The 22,880-nt window shown below is 40.0% G+C and overlaps 3 protein-coding genes across 3 annotated transcripts; 2 read left to right on the plus strand and 1 right to left on the minus strand.

Annotated features, from left to right (window-relative positions):
* Positions 1-159: 159 nt before the first annotated feature.
* Positions 160-810, minus strand: GLRG_08259 (uncharacterized protein; the record flags this gene model as incomplete). The annotated part of the gene is made up of 1 exon (XM_008098944.1): positions 160-810. One exon carries the CDS (start codon positions 808-810, stop codon positions 160-162), a length of 651 nt encoding a protein of 216 aa, XP_008097135.1.
* A 13,880-nt stretch (positions 811-14,690) lies between these two features.
* GLRG_08260 (NupC family nucleoside transporter) lies at positions 14,691-16,664 on the plus strand (the record flags this gene model as incomplete). Its single annotated transcript, XM_008098945.1, has 2 exons — positions 14,691-16,313; positions 16,383-16,664. The coding sequence occupies 2 exons, from the start codon at positions 14,691-14,693 to the stop codon at positions 16,662-16,664; spliced, it is 1,905 nt and encodes a 634-aa protein (XP_008097136.1).
* A 5,425-nt stretch (positions 16,665-22,089) lies between these two features.
* Positions 22,090-22,458, plus strand: GLRG_08261 (uncharacterized protein; the record flags this gene model as incomplete). The annotated part of the gene is made up of 1 exon (XM_008098946.1): positions 22,090-22,458. One exon carries the CDS (start codon positions 22,090-22,092, stop codon positions 22,456-22,458), a length of 369 nt encoding a protein of 122 aa, XP_008097137.1.
* Positions 22,459-22,880: the final 422 nt, after the last annotated feature.

The following is a 22,880-nucleotide window of genomic DNA, read 5'->3' on the forward strand; positions in this document are numbered from 1 at the left end:
TCTAAAAAATGACAACCAAACGCCTGAGTAAATGAAGCCCTAAAACAACCAATGTAATGCTATGATAAACTCCACCATGCAATGCAATATCATCCACCTTTCATTATACCAAAACCATCGAAAACTCCTCTCAAGTCGTATATTCAGTTATCGCTAGCCTCAAACCCAGATCTGGTTGGAAGGGCAGTGGCCAGTGGTGCAGGCATCAAATTTGCAGCAACCACGGAAACCGTTGGAGCAAGATTGAAAGAAACCAGTGCCGGGAGCGCAAACGGTAGGGTCGGCATTGCCATTGTTGTTGTTAGGCTTGACTTCGGTTGTGAGGGTGGGTGTGGGGGCGGCCTTGATCACAGTCTCGAATGCCTTGACGTCTGGGCAGTATCCGATGGTGCAGGCGTCAGACTTGCAGCAGCCACGGAAACCGTTAGAGCAGGATTGGAAGAAACCAGTTCCGGGAGCGCAAACAGTAGGATCCTGACGCTCGACGGTCTCAGCCCCGGAACTAGGACAGTAGCCGATAGTGCAGGCGTCAGCTTTGCAACAACCCCGGAAGCCATTAGAGCAAGACTGAAAGAATCCGGTGCCAGGGGCGCAGAATGTGGGATCTTGACGCTTCTCCGAAGTAGAGGGGCAGTAGCCGATGGTACAGGCGTCGTATTTGCAGCAACCACGGAAGCCACTGGCACAGGACTGGAAGAAGCCAGTACCAGGAGCGCAGACTGTATCATCGCGCTTGACGTCGTGAGAGGGAGCCGCCGCGGTGAAACTGGCGGTGGCAGCAATGAGGGTGAAAACAGTAGAGAAATGCATTGTGACTTCTGTAGGTATGATGGAGAATAAATCAAGCAGTAGACAATTGGTGTGGATCAGTTGAAGTGAAGATAGATTTATGAGTTGAACGATTGTCCCAAAGAAAGAGAAACCGACAAAGGAAATAAGGAAATGAAAAAGAAAAAGGGGGGGGGGGGGGGGGGGGGATTGCTTGAGGTGTTGAAGAGTTGGATGAGTGTTTGATGATGAGGAGGAGAGAAACGCAATTTGGGATGGAGATGGAGGCCGATTTATAGACGTTAAACAACTGCAACAAAATTAACCATTCATGGGCCTGGAGACCATTCTCAATGACACCCTGCTTTCCAGCCGGCTGTGTTCCTTCGGAGGGATTCTGCTGCAGGCTGCAACTAATCAGCACGTTGTGTTGTTGTGGTGGCCATGATGTCCCTCATCCCAAGCCGAAATCGGTGTAAGTCGACGAGCACACAGGAGTTTGCTGCGCAACAGCATCGCCCATCTGTGTCGGCGCAGCTATTAACCATACTAGAGAGGAGCCTATGATGTAGACTGTTATCCATGTCATGTGTCGTTGATACCATCCTTCCTCCCTCTACACTCGGATCCTTCCGAGCAAATAGGAAGCTCGGCGTCGTCCAAGCTGCTCCAGGTGACAGTAGACACCCAGCCCCATGGATCCGAGCGCAACAAGCTTGCGTCGCAGGGCTGAGCTGCAAATCCGTCGCCTAGCAGCTCGGGGCTGGGTTGGACGGCAAGCTGGTGGCTGGACTACTTTTGGGAGGAGGTAGAGGCGGCGCAGCCGTGCTGTCAGACGTTAGCGGGCCGGGTTCTTTCATCTCTAGCAGCGTTATTGGTCATTTTGTGATCTTGCTGACGGCCCATATTTTGCGGTATTATGTGGTGAGCATGTAGCGAGGTGGTAAGCTTATCCTTGGCCTGCAGGATTTTGGCGGGATCATGCATATCAAGACGTTGAGTGGACGAATTGGAAAAGGGAGCAAGACGTATATTTGCGTGGTGGAAACTCATTCGACAGGCATGTAGATGATTGGGAAGCGGGACAATAACATTTCCTCGTCTTAGTAACCGCGGAACAATGCTCAAACGGGGTTTATGTCATCCTTGTGCGGCTAAACCGGACACTTGGACGGCGCTGTATCGTTACCGTAGGCCCAGGAGGACTCCAGCATCTCCAGTACTTTGCTGATTCGGCTTTTTCGGTTGCCTCTGCGTCCAGGTCGAGGTACGACCCTGAAATGATGGCAGCGGCTTGAACTTTCTAGTGTCGTTGCAAGCGTGACAATTCTTGATAGCGGCTGACATTGTTACCGTTGGGTAATGCTTGGACGCAATCGTTGAGCCAATGTACCTGGGACACTCTCAGGTCGGTTTGATAAACTCAAAGGGATTCCCAGTTAGACAAAGAGATGATATAAGGGCTATCCAACCTCACGCGGAATCCATTCAGACTTGTATGCGCTGAAAGTTCCCCGTGTCTCCGTCTTGGCATTCCGACAGATTGGGGTGCACACCGATCGATCGTCGGGGAATGGACGTACATCGAAGGAAAATGGGTATCCAATGAGCACTGGGGAAGCTGCAATCGACTGGCAAACTAAGATTCGAAAGACATAGTTTGTCGTGAAAACCACCAAAATAATCCGTTTCAATGTTTTGTTCGTATCACTTTATTGGAAATTCCAAAGCCTACATCGTCCAGGATGGAGCTCGACGCACCCAGGCATTACAGACCAAAGGTTGTGACTCGCAGCTGTGTCTCCAGACGCCGTTGCACAGTCATAGACTAGAGCGGCAAAAAGCGACATTTTCGTCCACAGCGGAGTCTGTTAATAGTGTAAGCTGGAGTTGCTTGAAGATGCAGACCGGTACAGAGTCATCTTCGCCGATTACAACAGTAAACTAGAAGATACACATTTATATATAGTTTAAAGTCTCAGAAAGTGCTGTTATTCTTAAGAGCTTAAAGTTGCATGTTACCACTTTCAAGGCGTTCATCTCTCTGTAGATTATCTTACAAAACAGTCTGCATATAATGACGTTATGAATTTTCTAGAGAAGGGGGCCATGAAATTGCAAAGCCTCCAGAAAATGAGGTTGACTGGTGGCACTGATCTGTTTCTTTAAGCATGGCATACTACTTCATCTATTACGTCGATCTTAGCCCTGTAGCGTACTCCATGTTGACTGAAAAGGTAACTTTGCGTCTTCATGCTGTGACTGTGGCTGTAACTTAGACTCTTTAGAACATTGTTTTTGTAATTCATTAATTATGTAAAGACATAATATTATAATTAAAGCACATATGTTGGAAACAGGGATTTGTCTAGACAATGTAATCTCCCGTTATCTCCTTCTTTTCTAACCACGTTTAAGCAGACCTCAAGGCCAAGATAGCATTTATTTTCGGTGAACTTTCAGTATTATCTACGGTACCTCTTTAGTTCCTTTCGCCTGAAGTAGCCAGAACATCATACCAATAACTTGATAAGATGTTCCTTGAGCAGTTCACAGCGCTAAATTCCACAGGCTATGGCATTTAAATACCGGAAAACAGAGAAAGGGCGGCACAGGATAGTAGTTAGCATGCTAGCTGCTTTAAAGTACCTGCTAGGCTCAGACCCCGTTTATGAGCAGGCCGGCCTTTGAACAACAGTTGTGATGAACTTTCTATCGCGATGGGGTAACGAGAGGAATGAAGGAGAGTAGCTGTGCTTGGCAGACGCCTAGACGAATATCGACACCAGGCCTCATATGAAATGTGAATAACATGATTTAGTGACAAGCCACCAATTTGGAGATGCAAGAAAACTACCCAACCATTGTCGCCATAATATGCGCTCACGATGAAAGGGATTTCGAGAGCATTGGACGATAAAAATAAGATGTGATGCGACAATGGGGATACAGAGAAGGCTATGACGGTGAATTTCGGGATATTAATATGTAGGAGAGTGTAATCCTTGCAAGCAACGCCAAGAATCTAGTGACTAGTGAGTGTACATAGTATGCGTCGGAGGGCAGCAGATTTAGGTTGCCGGTAAAATGCCAGTGTGCCTTTGGTAGTCTGCCAGTGATTTAAGCCTATTTTAGAAGGTACTGCTACTACCGCTGCCGCTACAGTCTATAACCTATACAAGAAACGCCCTTTTTGCTACAAATCTACTATTACTAACAGACACCTATAATACCTAAGATAGAGCCCTTATACCTAACTTTTGCAGAGTGCAGCTGTTGCTACTACTACTATACAGGCAGTATAAGCGGTATAAGCAGTATAAGCAGTATAGGCAGTATAGGCAGTATAGGCAGTATAGTCAGAATTAATTTAGGCTATAGATAGTTATATAATAAAATAAACTTTTAAATAAATTACTACTACTACCTCTATTTTGCCTTAAATTAATTACCTAACCTTAAATTACTTAAAACTAAGGGTTATTAGTAAATTAACAGTCCCCTTTTAGTATATTAACAGCTCTCTAAGCCTATCCTAGTTAGTTACTTACTTATTTTAATTAGTTAGTATAGAAATACTATATTTTGTTCTATTACGTAAACATAAGTAACTAACCTAGACCCTAACCTAGACCCTAGCTATCTTAACTACTAACCTTATATATCTGTTACAGGCCAAGGGCCATAATAAGTGTAGCAGGGCTTTACTAACTACATTACTAGAGAGTAAAAAGTGTATTTTGTATAAAGACTTGTATTTTTTTAAAATATAGTAATAATAAGGCTTAGCTTAAGATAATAAATTCTATAATTAATATATAGTATAAATTCAAAGATTATTATAAGGGTTTCTTAGTATAGTTTCTATTATTAGTAACTATATATTAATATCTTTAAGTTAATACACCTTATACTTATATTATATTTTTCTCTAGATAAATATAATATCTATTAGTGTCTATACTAAAAATAGACTTTTTATATCTTTAATATAAAAGTAGGTCTACTTTTGTTAAATCGTAGGGATTGTAATAGTTACTTGATTGATTCTGTTATGTGTTATGTATCTATAGTGAATTACTATAGAAATAGGGAAAACCCCCTATTTCTTAGTTAGGAAATCCCTAGCTAATCCTAGCGATATTATTAGTAAATTAGCCCTAAAAGTAGGGCTAATTTACTACCTATTCCCTAATAATTTGCTATAAGGTAACTATATATTTACTAGTTAATTTATATATAATTCTGCTATATTTAACACACCCCCTTAGCGCTAGTAACGCAGTTAATTACTATAAAGCCTACGCTAAATATCCTCTATATATAGCCTATTTATTTATTAATTATTCTTTAATATCCTATATATTTTTCTTCTCTATTTAGTAGTAAAGCTTTACTTTATTATTAGCTAATTCTTACTATTAATTTACTTTAAGGCGTATATGTTAGTTACTTATATTTAATTAAGCTATAAATATAGTAAATTATAGCACGCTAAGTGCCTTTATTAATCTATTAGCTATTAATTTAGTAGACTTCTTATATTTAATAGTAATTTAATTTACTACTACTTCTTATTATAGCTAGTAGTTATAAATATTTATATACTATAGCCTTATCTATAGTTAGATAAGCTCCTTAGTAATAAGCCTAATAGTCTAGGTATTATTATAACTAACGTAAATAGTTAGTAGTTATTTAGTAGCTACCTACTTATTAAGTAATAATTTAGTTTCTATTTATATTAATAGTTAAATACCTAGTGTAGTAATTAATCTACTAGTAAAAAGCGCCTTTTTTATAGTAAATAATAGTGCTAGTAATTTAGCCTTAGTAGTTAATATTACTACTATATCTTATTTATTAGCTTACTAGGAGATAAGCCCTCTAAATAGCTTTAGTGTATACGCTTATAAGCTATAATAGTCTAGTAAGTTATTAGTAAATAAGGCGTCTAAAGCGACCTCTAACGTATTATCTTTACTACCTAGTGTTACTTTATATTTAAGGTAAAAGTGCTATATTTAATAGAGATACTTAAGCACTTAATTTACTACCTTTTAGTAATTTAGATTTAGATTATAGTTAAAGTAGGTAAGCTAGCTAGCTATAAAGATAATATCTAGCTAAGTTATTACTACTATATAAAGGATTATTTTTACTTTTTTTTAATATTAGTTAACCTCTTATAATAAGGCTATATATTTACTAGGTAGTAGCTTAGCTTTTACTATAAGTAATAATTTATTATATTTATATTTATTATTTATTAGTAGTGGTTTTATTACTTTATTATAATATACTACTTATAAGAGCTAGAGATAATAGTTACTTTAGTTATAAATTACCTTAAGGCTAAAGAACTACTATAACAGGCTTTTACCTTTAAGGTAGTATTATTACTAAAGAGCTACTATCTTATTACTTACTTATACTTTATCTATATAGTAATAGGCTAATATATAGTTATTAATATAAAAAAAGAATATAATATAATCCTTCTTCTAATAGTAATTCTTACTAGGCACTTAGTAAAAGCCTTATATAGTAAGTCCTTCTTTAAGGTACTTTTACTATAGTAGTAGTAATTACTAAAGCCTATATAGCGCTTTTAGTAGCTAGAGGATCTAGCTAGAGATTTAGTAGCCTAAAGGTATCTCTATAAATACTACCTTATTAATAGTAGCGTAAATAAATATATTTACTATATTATATTAAAGTAATTCTAGATTAAAGTAAGTAGCTATTACTATAAGTATTTTAAATAATATACTTACTAATATAGCTATATAAGTATCTTATAGATCTTTTACTTATTAGTTACTATAGACTATAAGTCTTACTTTAAATTTAGTTAATTAACTATATTTATTAAGCTTATAGGTATATATCTAATAGTAGCTAAGGATTTAATGCTTTTTAGCTACTGCTTATAACACTATTACTTAAGATTTTAATATTTTATACCTATATAGATATACGTTTTTAACGTCTTTAAATTACTTTTTATATAAGTAGCTTTTTAACTATCTATAGATTAGTAAAAGGTGTAGTAACTTCTAATACATACCTATTAGCCTATAAGGTCTAGTAACTCCTTTATTATATACTAGTAATTTACTAGTAACGTCTTTATAATTATTATACCTATTAGGCGTTATATAGTTAATTAAGTAGCCTTAGGCGTACTTTAGCTAAAGGTAGTAATTTTTACTTATTAGTTAACTTTATAATATACTAGACTATATTATTACCTATAAGCTACCTTATATATAGTTTATAATCTTTTACTATAAAGTAAGCCCTATAAGGATAGTAGCCTTAAATAAAGTCCTTAGCGTAATCTAACTACCTATATATATAGTAAGATAATACCTTTTTATAACGCCTTTAAATAAAGTTACTACTAGCTAGAGATTACCTAATAGGCTAGCTATAGTTACTTAGGAATTTAACACCTTTTTACGCTTAGTAATATCTTATAAATTAATTATATAGGGATAAGATAAGGCATAAGGGATTACTATCCTTATTACTTTAGAACTATTAGTTCTTAGTAAGTTACTAGCTTATAGGCTATTAGCTATTAATAAATTAAGTAAGTTACTAGCTTATAGGCTATAGGCTATTAATAAATTAATTAATAGGCTATTAGCTATTAATTTAGGTATTTACTTATTAATTATTTTACTATTAGTAATTATTTAGCTATTAGCTATTAGATTAATTAATTTAGAGCTATTAGTTCCTATTTTACTACCCCCTATATTAAAATCTGTAAAGGCTATAAAAAAGGCGCTTAGTAGTAATAGTGGTAGAGTAAGAAGAAGCGTAAATTTTGCCTACTTATATAGATATTCTAGTGTATTACCTAATTATAGAGCGCCTAGTAGAGTAATATTAGTGTGTTTTATTACTTTATCTATTTCTTTATTAGCTTCTTTATATAATAAGGATTAATTACTAGCTACTATTAGCTTATTAATTTATTATTAGATTACTATAAGGTTAGCTTTATAAAGCTTATTAAGTAATTTATTTATTAATCTATTAAAGATTTATTTCTTATTAAATATTACGTTATATATAGTAAAGACCTTATTTTACACTAGATACTAGATATAATATAAATTACTAGATATATATTTAATAAGAAAGCTAATCTATATATAGGTAGTAAGCTTTTACTAGTAGTTTTATAATAGTTATACGTCTGCTATTAGTATATATACTTAGTAGCTATAGGCTTATAAATATAAAAGATCTAGCTTTACTATTAGTAAAGGCTTAGCGTGCTTATTAAGTATAAAATATAAGTAAAATAATTAATATAAGGATTTCTACCCCTAAGCTACTAATAGTATTTAATTATAAAGGTATATAGCTATAGTTATAATTTTAAGCTATAGGACTTTAGGTAATTTTATATTAATCTATATATATTACGCCTTAAGTTTAATAATTATAGTAATTTACTTAGTACTACTGTTTTAAGCCTAGGTATTTACTACTAACAGCTTAATAAAGATTCTATAATTAAAGAGCGTATCTATAAGTTACTTAAGGCGTAAGATTTCTTAGTTAGCCTTAATAACTTTTAGTGTAATTAAATATTTAGTTTTTAGTATTATAAGGAAGCCCCTTATTATCAAGTTAATAGTATCTTAGTAGCAGCTATATAGGTAGAAATCCTATATAAGGCCTATTACCTAATCTAAGATTATTATTACTAAGTAGTATCCTATATAGCCTTATTTAAAATTATAAAAGTCTAGCACTAGGTAATTACCTAGCGCTATATTTATAATAGATTTATAAGGCTAGTAGTAAATCTACTGCCTTATCTTACTAAGACTATATAAATTATAGTCTTATATTATTATAGTGTTAACTTAGGTTAAATATACTTTACGTATAGTATTTATAATCTTTTATAAAGCCTTAGCACCTAGGTAGCTAAGACGCTTATACTATATTATTATATTACTATAAAGTAGTTATTACTACGTTAACGTTATATATTTATTTCTTACTTATAGGGTTAGTAGTAAATTATTAGTAAAGTGTATAGTAAAAGCGCTTTTACTTTCTTAGCTATAGCTATATTACTTATAATATTTAAGCACTTATTAGTTAGCTTGTTCCTTAATATAGCCTATAAGGCTGTAATCTATATACCTTAGGTAATTATTACCTAGGCTTATATCCTATTATATACCTTACTAGTATAGCCTTATAAAGGAAATAAGTAATATAGTAAATATATTATAATATATTACGTTATATATATAAAGCTTTATTAGTAAGCTATTAGCACCTTTTAAAGTAATCTTTATAATACTATATCCTTTAATTATAACTTAGGTAGTACTAGCCTAAATATAATTACTAATTAGGGCTACTACTAATATAATAAACTATAATATATAGTTAAATATATAGTTAGTAGTGCCTAAATTAAGTAAGGCTAAATTACCTAGCTTATAGCCTTATAAAGTAGTATAAAAAGCTACCTTTATATAGTATTTACTATATAGTTAATATAACTTAGCCTTAATTCTTTATACTTATTTAGTAAAGTTAGGATTACTTACTATATACTTATTAATTTATTACTAACGTTATGTATTTACCTACTAATTATTAGGCCTTTATAACTTATTTATAAAGTAGTAAAGTTATAATAAATTAGGATTAAAGTATATAAAGCACTTTAGCTTTTTACTTACACTTTATTAATAGTAATATCTCTTATTAGTTAATTTATTTTTTTTTACTACGTCTTTACTATATATTAAGTTATTATTACTATTACTTTTAGTTAGGCTAAATATACTACAGCCTGCTTAGCTATAGTGTAGTAAGTTATTAGTAAGGGCTTTAACCCTCTCTAGTGCTATCTTATAGAAAGACTACTAGTTAAGATTTTTCTAGTTACTTATTATTTTACTAGTTACTATATATAAATCTAGCTAGAAGCTAAGTAAGCTACTTTATAAAGTAGTAGTAAGGTTATTAAACTAGATTAATAGCTATTAGTAGTTAGGTAAATTAACTTATACTAATTTACTATAGGCTATATTCTATTTATTAAGCTATATAGTAAGATCTTTTTTAGTAGTTAAGGCCTTTTACTAGGCTTTTACTAACACTTTACTATATTTATTATAGGCGTATTTTATATACTCTTCTTTAGTTATTCTTACTACTACGCTAGGCTTATTAAGCTATTTAGCTAGTAATTTATTAGATTTATAATATCTTTCTTAAAAATCTATAGATATAGTAGATTTAATTATATTAGCTATATCTTTAATATTTTTTTACTAAGTAGTATACTTACGTACTTCCTTATAATAGTAGCTTATCCTACTATTTAAGTATATAAGATTATATAAGTTAAGATTATCTAGTGTTATTATATATTTAGTTTTATATATAAGCCTATTAGGTATAGCTATAATAGCCTTACTTCTTACTATATATAGCTATATAGTTACTTACTAGAATATCCTAGTAATTACTATAGCTATAGTAACCTCTTAGTAAGTAGTAAGCTTATCCTTAGTTAAGGCGTATAGATATTACGTTATAAGCAGCTTTATTAGTTTTTTTAGATATATCTTAAGGATTAATTAGTCTGCTGCTATAACCTCTAGGTTAATATACTCCTAGAGATTATAACGCTTTACTTTTACTTAGATAGCGTTAAGCTATATAAACTAATTACTATATAATTATAAGATAGTTACCTTATTATTATAGTTCTTATTAATTATTATAATAGTATTTAATTAGTAAATAGGTATATTAGTTATTATAGACATACGTATTAGACTATTAATTATTAAATTATAGGGATTATAATAGTTACTTAATTAATTCTGTTATATGTTATATATCTATAGTAAATTACTATAGAAATAAGGAAAACCCCCTATTTCTTGGTTAGGAAATCCCCGGCCAATCCTAGCGATATTATTGGTGAATTGGCCCCGAAAGTGGGGCCAATTCACCGCCCATTCCCCGACGATTCGCCGTAGGGCAACCGTGCATTCGCCGGTTAATTCACGTGTAATTCCGCCACATTTGACAACTTTTTAAAAAGAAAATAAAAGTATTACTAAGTATTAAAAAATAGGTTTAGTCTAAACTATATTTCTATACATATTTATATACACTATATAGGCTAGTATATATATATATATATATACTTTAGCTACACTTAAAAGTCCTTAACACTTGTATTAAGTTTATATTTTTTTTGTTAACTCTCTGCACATTGCGCTTAGTTATCGCTTAGTTAGCACACCTATTCAACACTACGCGCATAAGGCGCACACTGTAGAATAACCTCCTTTTCCCCTTATCTTAGATTAATTATATCAAGTTGCTATACACCTGTTAGAAGGTAGTGCCAGCCCTTTACAACATCTATAAAAGTATATATAAAAGATGTATAGGGTTAGTAGTTAGGGTCTAGGTTAGTCAGTCATATTAGTGTAGTAGTATATACTATTTAGGTGTACTATAGTAGTAGTAGCTAGAGGGCTGTTAAAACACTAAAAGGGGTTTGTTAACTTACTAGCAACTAAACTAAGGAGTTTTTAACTTTACATAACTATTATAGGCCTGTAGGGAATCTAATGGTCTGATTAGCTAGGTAGGCAAGCGGGTGCCAAAAAAAAAACCCGCACTCAGTAAAGTTAACTTAAGGTGACCTGTGCCTTGGGGATCTCCAGTATGTTAGGGAGTTACATAACGAAAGAATACCTATACACCCTATATTTTAGCGTATGGGGACTCAAATTGACCTCTGTAATTTGTGAGTGCGGCTTATTTTGTCACCCGCCTGGTAGGTTAGAATGCTGTTGTAGGCTTTTTTTTGCTGGCGCTAACATAATAATTTTCTAAAATAGGCTTAAATTATTGTCAGACTACTAAAAGCACACTAGCATTTTACTGGCAACCGTAGATTTATGAAACCAAACGCCTGAGAGCGGAGTCGCGAAGTTGATCTAAGCAAACGGCGTTCTTACGCGGCGATCTGCGGTGATGGATCTGGGGGCGGAGACGTCCACACGGGCTAGCGTCTCTTGGACCTGTGGCCAATGGGTGAGAGAAAGAGCATTAATGCTTGTCGTCCTCACCGTGCGACGCGGTGGGGAACGCCGACTGCTCGTAATTATCCTCCATAAACGTTTCGTTTCGTTGGTGCTGACAGCAGCAGCTCTCCTGATTAGGCAACTCAAATCCTCTATTACCTGCGTGTTGTATATGTGCCGATAAGTGAGCGGCGGAGGACAGCCAAGGAGGCACAATTGTAATTCCGTACGGATGGACGCTGTCGGAGCTTACCTAGAAGCTTATCATTGGATATCTGTAGTGACACCACAAATTTTGCCCAAGAATCCTGACCAGCGGTTTAACTGGCTCAATGGGTATGGCGGAGCCGACCGAAGCTGAAAACCCAAAAGGTATGGCACTTTTGTCGTTGGTAGGCTAGGTATCCGTACTCTAACGACGACGCACGCGGTCATTGGCTGGATTGGGTGCAAAGATACGACGGGTACTTCCAGCGTCCTGACAGGCTGAGCAACCCTGCTCATCTTCCCCGGCTGCGTGGGGCACGTCCTGCTGTCCTATGCCGTGCCCTAAGATACCTGGCACATGGCGACTGGAAAGTTGCCGCCAAGATAACCTATGCTTGTGCCGCGTGCGTATATCGCGTGGCAAGCCGATATCAGGCTCGTGTTCTTAGGAACTTTAGAGCTTGGCTTGCCATATTTTGGCTTCTCGGCCCCTATCTGGTGTACTGGATAATATCATGGTAATCTAAAGGGATACTTCTTTCCTGCGCAGTCTATCATTGCCGCATGCGACGCCCGGATCATTTGTCTGGCCAGACCATCCCTTCATTGGAGTCGCTTGCGAAATACTACGATTCAGATGGCAGGCCAAGCTGACAACTTCGAGGGTTCATCCAGTCTCACTACAGACTGTGCGCGCAATGCGAACCGTGGCTCTTGGTTACAAGGTACAAGGTACGGACCTACCGGTAGCTATGCAACCTATCAAGAGACTGACTCTGCCTTGGATACGTACCTAAGTCCCCCTCTATCATTGATCTTACCACCCTCCATCACTGGGCTTACATAGATAGTACGGAAACTGAGCAAGAATCGGTCTACAGGAATGTTCTAAGGCTATGGTGACCCCGGCGCGGTTGTCTCTGGCTCCCGGCTTTCCCGATGCCCGTTTGATCCATGGCGCTGGTAGCGCTGTGGTGGCTGATGCAGCCATTCCCAATCAGCTTCAATCTTCCGTATATTTTCCTGTCTCCCTGACGGGTCGGGGGTCACTTCGTGCGTTTCTTAGGGCCTTGGTGTCTCGGCCCCTTCGCCACAAATACGCCCAGCAGAGCGGAAAGATTTTCAATACCCCTTCATCGCACAAGCCTGAAGCCCGGTCTTGAACCTATCAGCGGTCTCTGTTGCTCTTCACTTGAGGAATGGACGCCGTCCTCTGAGCATCTTTTGTCCAGTTTTATTGGCGGCTTCTACTTGACAATGATCCTAGCAAGAAGATACTCATGGGCCATGATTCGTGCGCACCCTGCCCATGGCTTTTTGTTTTAGGCGGGCAACCAATGGCACCTGTCCAACGATGCCGGCACCCGTATGCTTACACCCTCGCCTACTGGTGTGGAGGTTCACTATGGTAAGGGAACCCTGCAGTTTTGCTAGACTGGCTCTTCCACGTCCAGTCTCGTCTCTCCAATTTCGGTTGACTCCACTGCAAGTCCACGTCGTTCCATCAACCTTCCAGAAGCGGAAGCGCGCCGTTAGTTTTGCCACCGATATCAACAGCTAAAGGTCTTGGTCCGGGCCTGCGAGAGAGTCCGTGCTGTTGGCCGCACCAGATAATCCTGGTCAATTGTGAAAAAAAAAGTAATACATGTATTTCAATCGTGAAGGGAGGAGATAAAAAGCCCACTCCTTATCGCAATACGCCGGGAAACGATTGAAGGGATCCCGGAATTAGTGTAGACTTTACTCTCTGGGTATCCCATCCGGTACTCTAACTCCCTTGAATGCGTGACAGTGGGGGGCATGCAAGACACGATCAGAAAAGCACCACCTATGCTTTCTTCAGGCTTCTTCCATCCAGAATAGGCACACGTTCTCAAAGGCCGAAGAGAGCCGAAAAGAGCCGCTGTAAGATAATGCATAGAGTGATTTGGTAAGCTGAGTGGACGCAAGTTTGTCACCCAAGGTTGCGCAGCCATGAAGAGAGAAAAGGACCGAAAAACTTGCTGCTGGTTCGTTCTCGGAAGATGTCGTTATCTCCAGTTCCCCAGCGCCCAGATTCCCACACACCCCCGGCCTTCCAACCCTGGTGTAGCCATTTCCTGACAATCCCGCGCCCCGTGAACCCTGTCCCCAACCCGCGTCCCTGTTGGCTGCGTGGCCGTTCAGAATCTGGGCCAACCGCCAAGATGGGCACTTAACCGCGTGAAGGGTTCCTCCACACCAAAAGGACGGCGAACTCCATCCCCCCATACCCCCCGGCTGAGTGCTGATAAGCTCGACAAGTCGTAGGCATGGTTTGCGGTACAGATAACGTGTCGAACGTAGCCTCGGCACTACTTTCGGTGTCCTGGAATGTCGCACTGAAGTTGTTAAAAAGGCCCTCCTCCCCATGGACGCGTAATTAACAGGGACTGCGTCTCGAGGTTCTCGTCTGTGTCGCGCAGCTCCCCTCTCCTCGAGTTCCTCACCGTCGACCCTTTTTCCGCAACCACAGGGCACGTTCAAGTGTGCAACCCACGGCACTATTGGCAGATTCTCGAAGAATTCATTGTCGATTCTTCCAAGAAGCTTCCTCTTCGTCCGTCGGCGTGCCCCGAAATCTCGTCAGTTATGGCTTCTCAGGTGACCGAGGTTGGTCAGACCAACACCTCCAGTGGCAGCACGCCACCCCGCCGCAACTCGGACCCGGCGCTGGAGATCAACAACCAACACCATCACCAACATCTGCACCACAGCGACCGCGTAGATGCCAAGGGTCACGAGGACAACGTGACCTACGCACGAACCGGCGACTCAACAGTCCCGCACCAGAGCCACTCCCATGACATCGAGAAGGGCGACAAGCTCAGTGGTCCCCCCGACTACGATGGTGAAAAGACTGGCGTTGTTTCCAACGAGGAAGGGGAGAAGAAGCCCTCCAAGATTGGAACTCTCTACCGCCGTCACAAGTGGGCTGCCCACGCATTCTTCTTCTGCCTTTTCACCGGCTGGTGGATTGCTTCGCTCGTCCTGCACCGCAACGACAAGAACTGGGTTGTTCCGTTCCTCGTCTGGCTCGGCATCTCTCTTCGCATCCTCTTCTTTTACGTTCCGAGCTCCTACGTTTCCCGGCCGATCAAATTTGCATGGCAGCACAGCGCCGTGTTCATATACAACTTAATCCCTGCCAAGTTCCGTACCTTTGCTGGTGCTGCATTGACGCTCGCCGTAATGCTCGTTGGCTCGTTCGTCTCTGAAGAATCGGCCGACAACACTCGCGAGAACCGTGCGGTTTCCATCTTTGGTCTCGTCGTCATCCTGTTTGCGTTCTGGGCGACATCCAACAACCGCAGGCGTATCAACTGGCGTCCTGTTATTGGCGGCATGTTGTCACAGTACATCATCGCACTATTCGTCCTCCGTACTGGTGTTGGTTACGACATCTTCAAGTTCATTGCGGATCGTGCGGGCGACTTACTCGGTTTCGCCAACCAGGGAACCGCTTTCCTGACTGCCGAAAGCGTGATTGACCTTCACTGGTTCATCAGCGGAGTGATTCCCCCCATCATCTTCTTCGTGGCAATTGTCCAAGTCCTGTACTACGTTGGTTTCCTCCAGTGGTTCATTGGAAAGCTCGCGACCTTCGTGTTCTGGGCGCTCGAGGTGTCTGGTGCCGAGGCTGTCGTTGCCGCTGCCACTCCCTTCATTGGCCAGGGCGAGTCTGCCATGCTGGTCCGTCCCTTCGTCCCCCACATGACCAAGGCCGAAATCCACCAGATCATGACCTGTGGTTTCGCAACCATTTCTGGATCCACTCTTGTGGCATATATCAACCTGGGTCTCAACGCCCAGGCAATGGTATCGTCGTGCGTCATGTCAATTCCGGCCTCGATCGCCATCTCCAAGCTACGCTACCCCGAGAAGGAAGAAACTTTGACCGCTGGGAAAGTTGTCATCCCTGACGATGACGAGCACGAGGCGAAGAACGCCATGCACGCTTTCGCCAATGGTGCGTGGTTGGGTATCAAGATCGCCGGAACGATTGTTGCCTCGATTCTCTGCATCCTGGCTTTCATCGGTCTCGTTGATGGCCTGTTGACCTGGTGGGGAAGTTACCTAAACATTAACGACCCTGACCTGACTCTCAACCTCATCACTGGTTACCTTTTCTACCCGATTGCCTTTCTCCTGGGTGTTCCCCGTAATGGAGACTTGCTCAAAGTCGCCCGTCTGATCGCTATGAAGGTCATCGCCGTAAGTTCAAACCTCAATTTGCCTGCGTGCATATTGTGCCGTTCCCTTTCAGATACTGATTGTTGGCAGAACGAATATGTCGCCTTCTCTGCGATGAAGACGCCCGAGTACCTTGATCTTTCGCCTCGTTCTCAGCTCATTGCCACCTATGCCCTCTGCGGATTTGGCAATATCGGCTCTCTGGGTATTCAAATTGGTATCCTGGGTCAGCTGGCTCCGAGCCGTGGAGGTGATGTCAGTTCCATGGCCATCTCTGCTTTGATCTCTGGTGTCATGTCCACTTTGACCTCAGCCGCCGTTGCTGGTCTTGTTATTACTTCTCAGGCTTCTAATCTGGCCGCTGGAGCTTGATCGAGAGACCTGTGATGAGATGAAATGATCCTTCTGTGGAGTTACGAAAGAAATATTACTTGAAAAGGAAAAAGAAGACGCTGTACGATTTCGACAAAAGCGCATACTAGTTGCTCGGAAGGAGCAAAAATATCCGTCCCTAGTAGTAGTAGATAATAATATCCTTTCAGCAAATAAGCTGAGCATCTCGATCGGAGTACCAATTTTCGAACATCTTACTGGGGTGGGTGGCAGGGTATTCGGGATCGTCTACTAAATTTGACCGAGCCACGACGTGGTCACAGATTCGTTTTTGTGCGGATCACCTTGATTCTTGAGCAAGACTCTTATTTCAACTTAAATTTCCCTAGTCTGCCCCCGTCTAAATCCGACTTGTTTGTCCGCGACTTCCGCCGAGGGAGCCCCGGTCGCGTAGAGCATGGCCCTATTATTGGACCAAATGGGCAAGCGAAGAACTATCTGATAAGCAAGAGAGCCCAAAGTCCGCCGGTCTCCGGCGGGACTTGGCGCCAGCCGCGGCCACATTCTCAGCTACTGACGGTGAACAACCTCGTTATTGGCCTCAGGGTTGCAGTCCCATAATCACGCCCTGCAAAGAAACTGTTAGAGTACGGGAAGGTAAACAAGCGCTGGTCCAATAAGTAAGTGCTTTTGGCATTTAGATTTCGGTGGTCGACACCTTTTGCCAAAGTACTAATACCGTAGACACTGGTTAAATCGAATAACCGCTAGTGAGCAAGCTAACGGTAAGGGGTATCGTGGCCGCTGTAATGGGTATAGTGTGCTGGCAGAAGCAGGGGTCTAGAAGTGGCAAAAGCAGGGGTTAGTCATGTACGTCAGAAGCAAATTAGGTGGCAAGGGCTAGCAAACAGACTTTAAATTCGTATTAGCTTTCCTCCTATCCTTCTACATCTTGCTAGATCTCCTATGGCCTTGTTAAACTACCTTTAATAGCTTAATAGACGTCTTTAGCTAGAGATATATACTCTTAGTAGTCGTTATTTATATTATTATTAGATATCTCTTAGGCTACTTCCTTAATTTCCTTCTTTATATAGGCGTTATAGTTAAAGTTATCCTAACTATCCTATAATATCTTCTTATTTAGTATGTCCTTAATCTAAATCTTATTAATATCGCTCTTATCTAGATTAGTACTAATCCTATACTAAAGAAAGGATTACTAGACTATATTACCCCTTTTAGCTAGGTAATAGGTAGCTATTATAATAGTATAGGTAACTATAATACGTTTTATTAATATAGACCACTTAATAGGCTGGCTAGACTAGCTAGGCTAGATAGGTTAAATTAGCTAGATAGGCTTACTAGGCTAGCAGGCAGCAGCTTACTCTTTTTACTACATATATTTGTCTATTACTTTAGATAACTACTACTTAAAGGGTGTAAGGAAATAGAGACCTAGAGTACTTAAGCACGCTTCTGTCTTGTTCCTCTAACATTAGAGGAAGCAAGACTAGACCTTTTCGTCTAGTTAGTTGTTAACCAAGCAATTATCTTACAAAGGGCTTATTAATAGTAGTATCTAGAGGTTAAAAGAGGGAGGTTATACTAGGCAGTATAAGGCTAGAGGTAATATAATAAGAATAAAGTTATAATAGTATTATAGGGGTCTTATAAAAGGTAGTAATATTTATAACTAATAGATACTTTTACCTTACTATAAGAGGGAAGAATTTATTAGTTAGCTACTACCTAAGGAGGTATTTATTATTATAAGCTATATTATTATACTTAACTATTACCTTATTACTATATAAGTCACCTTTATGTACTATAAGGTAGCTACCTAGCTAGCTGTAAAAAATTAACTTAGGTGGCAGCTGTTAAATCCTATTAGTAAAGATATAAAGGATTAAAGTGGCTTACTGCTTACTCTAGCCACTATAGTCACTTTTACTAGCTATAGTACAGGCCCCTTAGGCTAACTAAGTTAATCTATTAAGGTATTTAAAAGGGATAGAGGTCTTATTAAAGTTAATAATACGGTTAGAGGGAAATTAGAGGCTGCTAATAGGCTAGCAGGCTAATAAAGGCTAACTAACCTACTAGTTAAAGTAAAAGAAGTTAGTAATAATTATAAGGTATTTAGTAAGTAACTTTAAGGCTTACTTTATAAGCTAGCAGTATAAAATACCTTATTATATATAAAAGCTAATAAACTAACCTATAGAGAATTAGAAGAGGTAGGTATAGGTTAGTAGGTTACTAGCTATAAAGGCGTTAGGGTATATAGCAGTAAAAAAGGCTTAGGCCTCCTGCTTAAACTATTAAGTAGTAATAACCTTATTATAGGCTTATTATTACTAAAAGTAGCTATAAAGTTTAGCCTCTATTTTAGGCCACTTTAGTTATCTATTATAACATATAGATATAGTTAGGTTAATAGTATCTTATTATTAGTACTACTAAATAACTATTATAAGGGGTATCTTAAAGTAGGTAGCAGCCTCTTAACAGGTTAGGCGGCAGAGGCCGTTAGCTAGGTTAAGATAGGTATTACTAGCCTATTACTGTTATAGTTACTTTAATAGATTAATTAGGTAGCAGTAGTGCTTAAGGTAAGTTAATACCTTTATTTTCTTTTACTAAGAATACAACTATTTAACCTATTAAATTAGCTTTATTAGTGTATATTATTACTTAACAATAGGCATAAGCGTTTTACCTATCTTCTTGCGTAACGGTAGTATATTTAGGTTAACTTCGCCTAGCGGCAGGCGGTCAGGCATTATAAATATCGTGGTGGGTTAATAGGTTAGTAAAGTTAACTATAGATGGGCTGGCTGGCAAGCAAATAGGTGGATAGGTAAGTGGGTGGATAGGTGGGTTGACCGCCTTCTATTTTAGGCTTAGCGTAGTGGATATACGCTAGCTAATATCAGCTAGCTCGTCCACTAGCGGTTATTCGATTTAACCAGTGTCTACGGTAGTGACTTAGAAAGATGTTGCAAAAACGACGCCGTTAATCGCAAGCAGCAATTAACGCCTTATGTACTACGACACACCCCCCTAGATCGCAGAGATCTATCTTTATAATCTGTCTGCCTATATAATCACTAGGTTAACAGGGAAGCTATTATAGCCACCCCCCTAGGCTCACTTTCTAAGACACTTTATATCTACTAGAGTTAAAACGCTCCCTGTCTATGGCTTGCGCAGGATTTAAACCTGTAGGGTCTATAACGCTTGAACGCTAAACTCTGGGGCTGGTGCTATTCTGGCACATAAGAGCGAACTAGGCTTATAACTGTTATAAAAACGACGCTGTTAATTATAAGCAGCAATTAACGCCTTATGTACTACGACAAAAGACTTGAACTATTGCAAATCGTGGGGACTTGGTCCTAATGCACTTGAAGCCGGTGATGCAAGCAGTGGGGCCGCCGATGTCAACATGCCACGGATCAGTCTGCAGTCGAAATCAGTGACTAGCGCAGCTGAGCCTGCTAGAAGCAGCACATCTATTAGAATCACTAGCTGTGTTATCTAATGAAGCGTAATATAGCAGCATTAGAATAAGATGATTCTGACGTCAAGAAAATTACAAGTGTTATCCTAAACACAGGAGAAAATCGCTACTCTATACCAAGGACAACGGCGACGAAATCATTTCCTAGCAATTAAATCACAGTGGTTTTAAAAACGGTAGCATAATGATGGGCATTTGAAAGAAATAATCAAGCGTTTCGATCACCGTAGAGTGCACCAGTTTAGATCTAACTTCTGATTATGTTTAGCTTACCGCTTAGCACTGAGAGATACACACACATGGACGGGTCCCACGATGAATTTGACTTGATACCTCTATAGCTTCCCAGCAAAGTCCGCAACTTCAATGTACAAAATAATGTCTGAAAATATTGTTAGTATAGACAGTAGAAAATGGACACAACCTCGCCGCATGCATACACATAATACGGCTCCGCATTGTTGCATGATAGCCTTCGTTTCTTTAATACCGTGAACAGAGAAAATCGAAACTAACAGCTCACATTTCAAAATGACCTAGCCCTTGTAGCTGCTTTCAGCTTGACGCTCTCTACGCAATTACAAGAGCGTCCTACCTCTAGAAAGTGACTGTTGGTATCACAGATGGGGTGACCTAGATCGTACCCTCTCGGCTGGGTGAAACAGCACACTCTTGATTGATGATATCTACAATTGCCTGAAGAAGGGAAAGCGGGGTAGAAGGTAGGAATCCACATATATATAAGTGGGTTATGCCCTCGGTATTCTAGTTGTTAACTTGTTACGGATGAGCAATGTCCCGGCATTCGGCACTGTTATCAGTGTCAGGAGGGTGGGTAGGGGCTCCACATAGCGTTGATGTCAAGAGACCATCGGCATGCACTCGGCAAGAGAAGTACCGTATACACTGGTTTAATCCGCCCACATCCACTTTGAAGGCTAACCGTACGGGATATAGCGGCCTTCTATCAGCTAAGCCTATCATAGTAGGCGGTCAATTAACCCACCCACCCATCCACCTACCCAGTCAGCCAAGCTTGCACCCAAACTTCCTGCTGACGTACGTGACTGCCCCTACTTTTGCCAGTATCTGATCTAGGTTTCTGCCAGTAAGCTAGACCGATTACAGCGTCCGCTATATCCATTACAGTTAGCCTATAAAGTGGATGTGGGCGGATTAAACCAGTGTATACGGTATTTGACCTTTCTCTTCGGCATTGATTTAAAGATCCTGGCGTGGCCCGGAAAAGCCTATATGAGAAACGAAGCAACCTCCCCTGGTTGAAAGTAGCAGTAATGGTAGGTAGCGCAGCGAACAAGAGCTTAGAGCATAGCATTTCTCCTTCTAAACCCTAATGACTTTGAGACAATTCTACCGCCTTCAGAAAAGTCCGAAGGTTTCGTATACCCAATACGCAGGAGTTGGTTGTCTCCGGTTCACCGCTTTGCCTGTGAAGTCGCCAATTCAGGTGACCCTTCGCGTCAGGTTCTTCTCCCGTGCTTCATCTCATGTGACGCTGTCTGACTCTTGCAGATAAGTCCCGCAATATACTGCGACACGTCGATCCTATCCAATCATGTTGCAAGATCGAGCTTCCTGGCCTGACGTTCCTGGATCTGCAAGGACCAACCTCAAACATGCTCGTCTGAACTCACACTGACCGGCATGCCGGTATCCAACATCATTGTGTAGATCATCGCTGCCCCACGTGGGCCTGGGTTCTCTTCTGCTTTATGACGGCAAATATAAAAGGAGACCAGGCCGTCGTGGACTTAGGATGTTATATGTCCCAAAGCATCCAAACGTCTCTCATTACCTCGCTAGCCGATTTCAATTCCCACCCAAGTTCTGTGAACTTTTTTTTGGCCTCTTGTTCCATTCTTTTTTCCAGCTCCGAGATACTCGAGTCCATTACCCATTCTTTTTAACAAGATGCATTCAAAGACCCTTCTTTTGGCTTTGCTTGGCGCCATGAGCGTCTCAGCTGCCTCTATCAGACGAGAGAACAACGGCGCCGATTTTGGCAAATGCACTCCGACTATGGACTTTAAACTTGGCCGTCCCGGGCGCAAGGCTAATGAGGGCACGTTTCTGCCCACGGATCCCCTTGTCAAGGGGGGGCAGCAGGATGCACTAAATCCGAACATCATTACGAATGAGATTTGCAATCAGCTTACCAACGTTTGTGGTGCGAACCAAGCCGCAAAGACCAAATGTCAGGATGCCAAGGCCAAGGTCGCGGCGGCGGGTGTCAAAGATGCGTCGGCTGCGACGATCTTCAACAGCGCCCTGGGCTTTTAACCAACAGCGCCAAGCTTTCTGTTTTACGTCTTCGCGACTCATGGGTGTCAGATGAATACCATGCACACCTGACTGGGACATGCACACCTGACGGAGACTAAACTATGGTCTTTCCTAGTTGGCCTCACCAGTAACTGGGTTTGAGCGCTTCTCTAGTTCAGAGACAAGGTGTGCATACATAGGGAGGCTGCCGATGGCAAGTTAGCGATTGACAGACACCATAGCGCTTCTACTCAATCTAATAATTGGCGCTATACTGTTCCTGTCGTGACACCGTGGTAACACGGCTTAAGAGTGATCGTTATGTAGCTTGAATTTAAGCTTATAGAAGCAGTAAGGAAAGGCAGCTGTCGCATTGTTCTCTTAAAGGTTTTACCTCCCGTTTTGTCATTGTTATTGCAGCCTTGTAGATGCAAGTTAGA

This window comes from Colletotrichum graminicola (genome assembly GCF_000149035.1).
Source record: "Colletotrichum graminicola M1.001 genomic scaffold supercont1.37, whole genome shotgun sequence".
Taxonomy (NCBI): domain Eukaryota; kingdom Fungi; phylum Ascomycota; class Sordariomycetes; order Glomerellales; family Glomerellaceae; genus Colletotrichum; species Colletotrichum graminicola.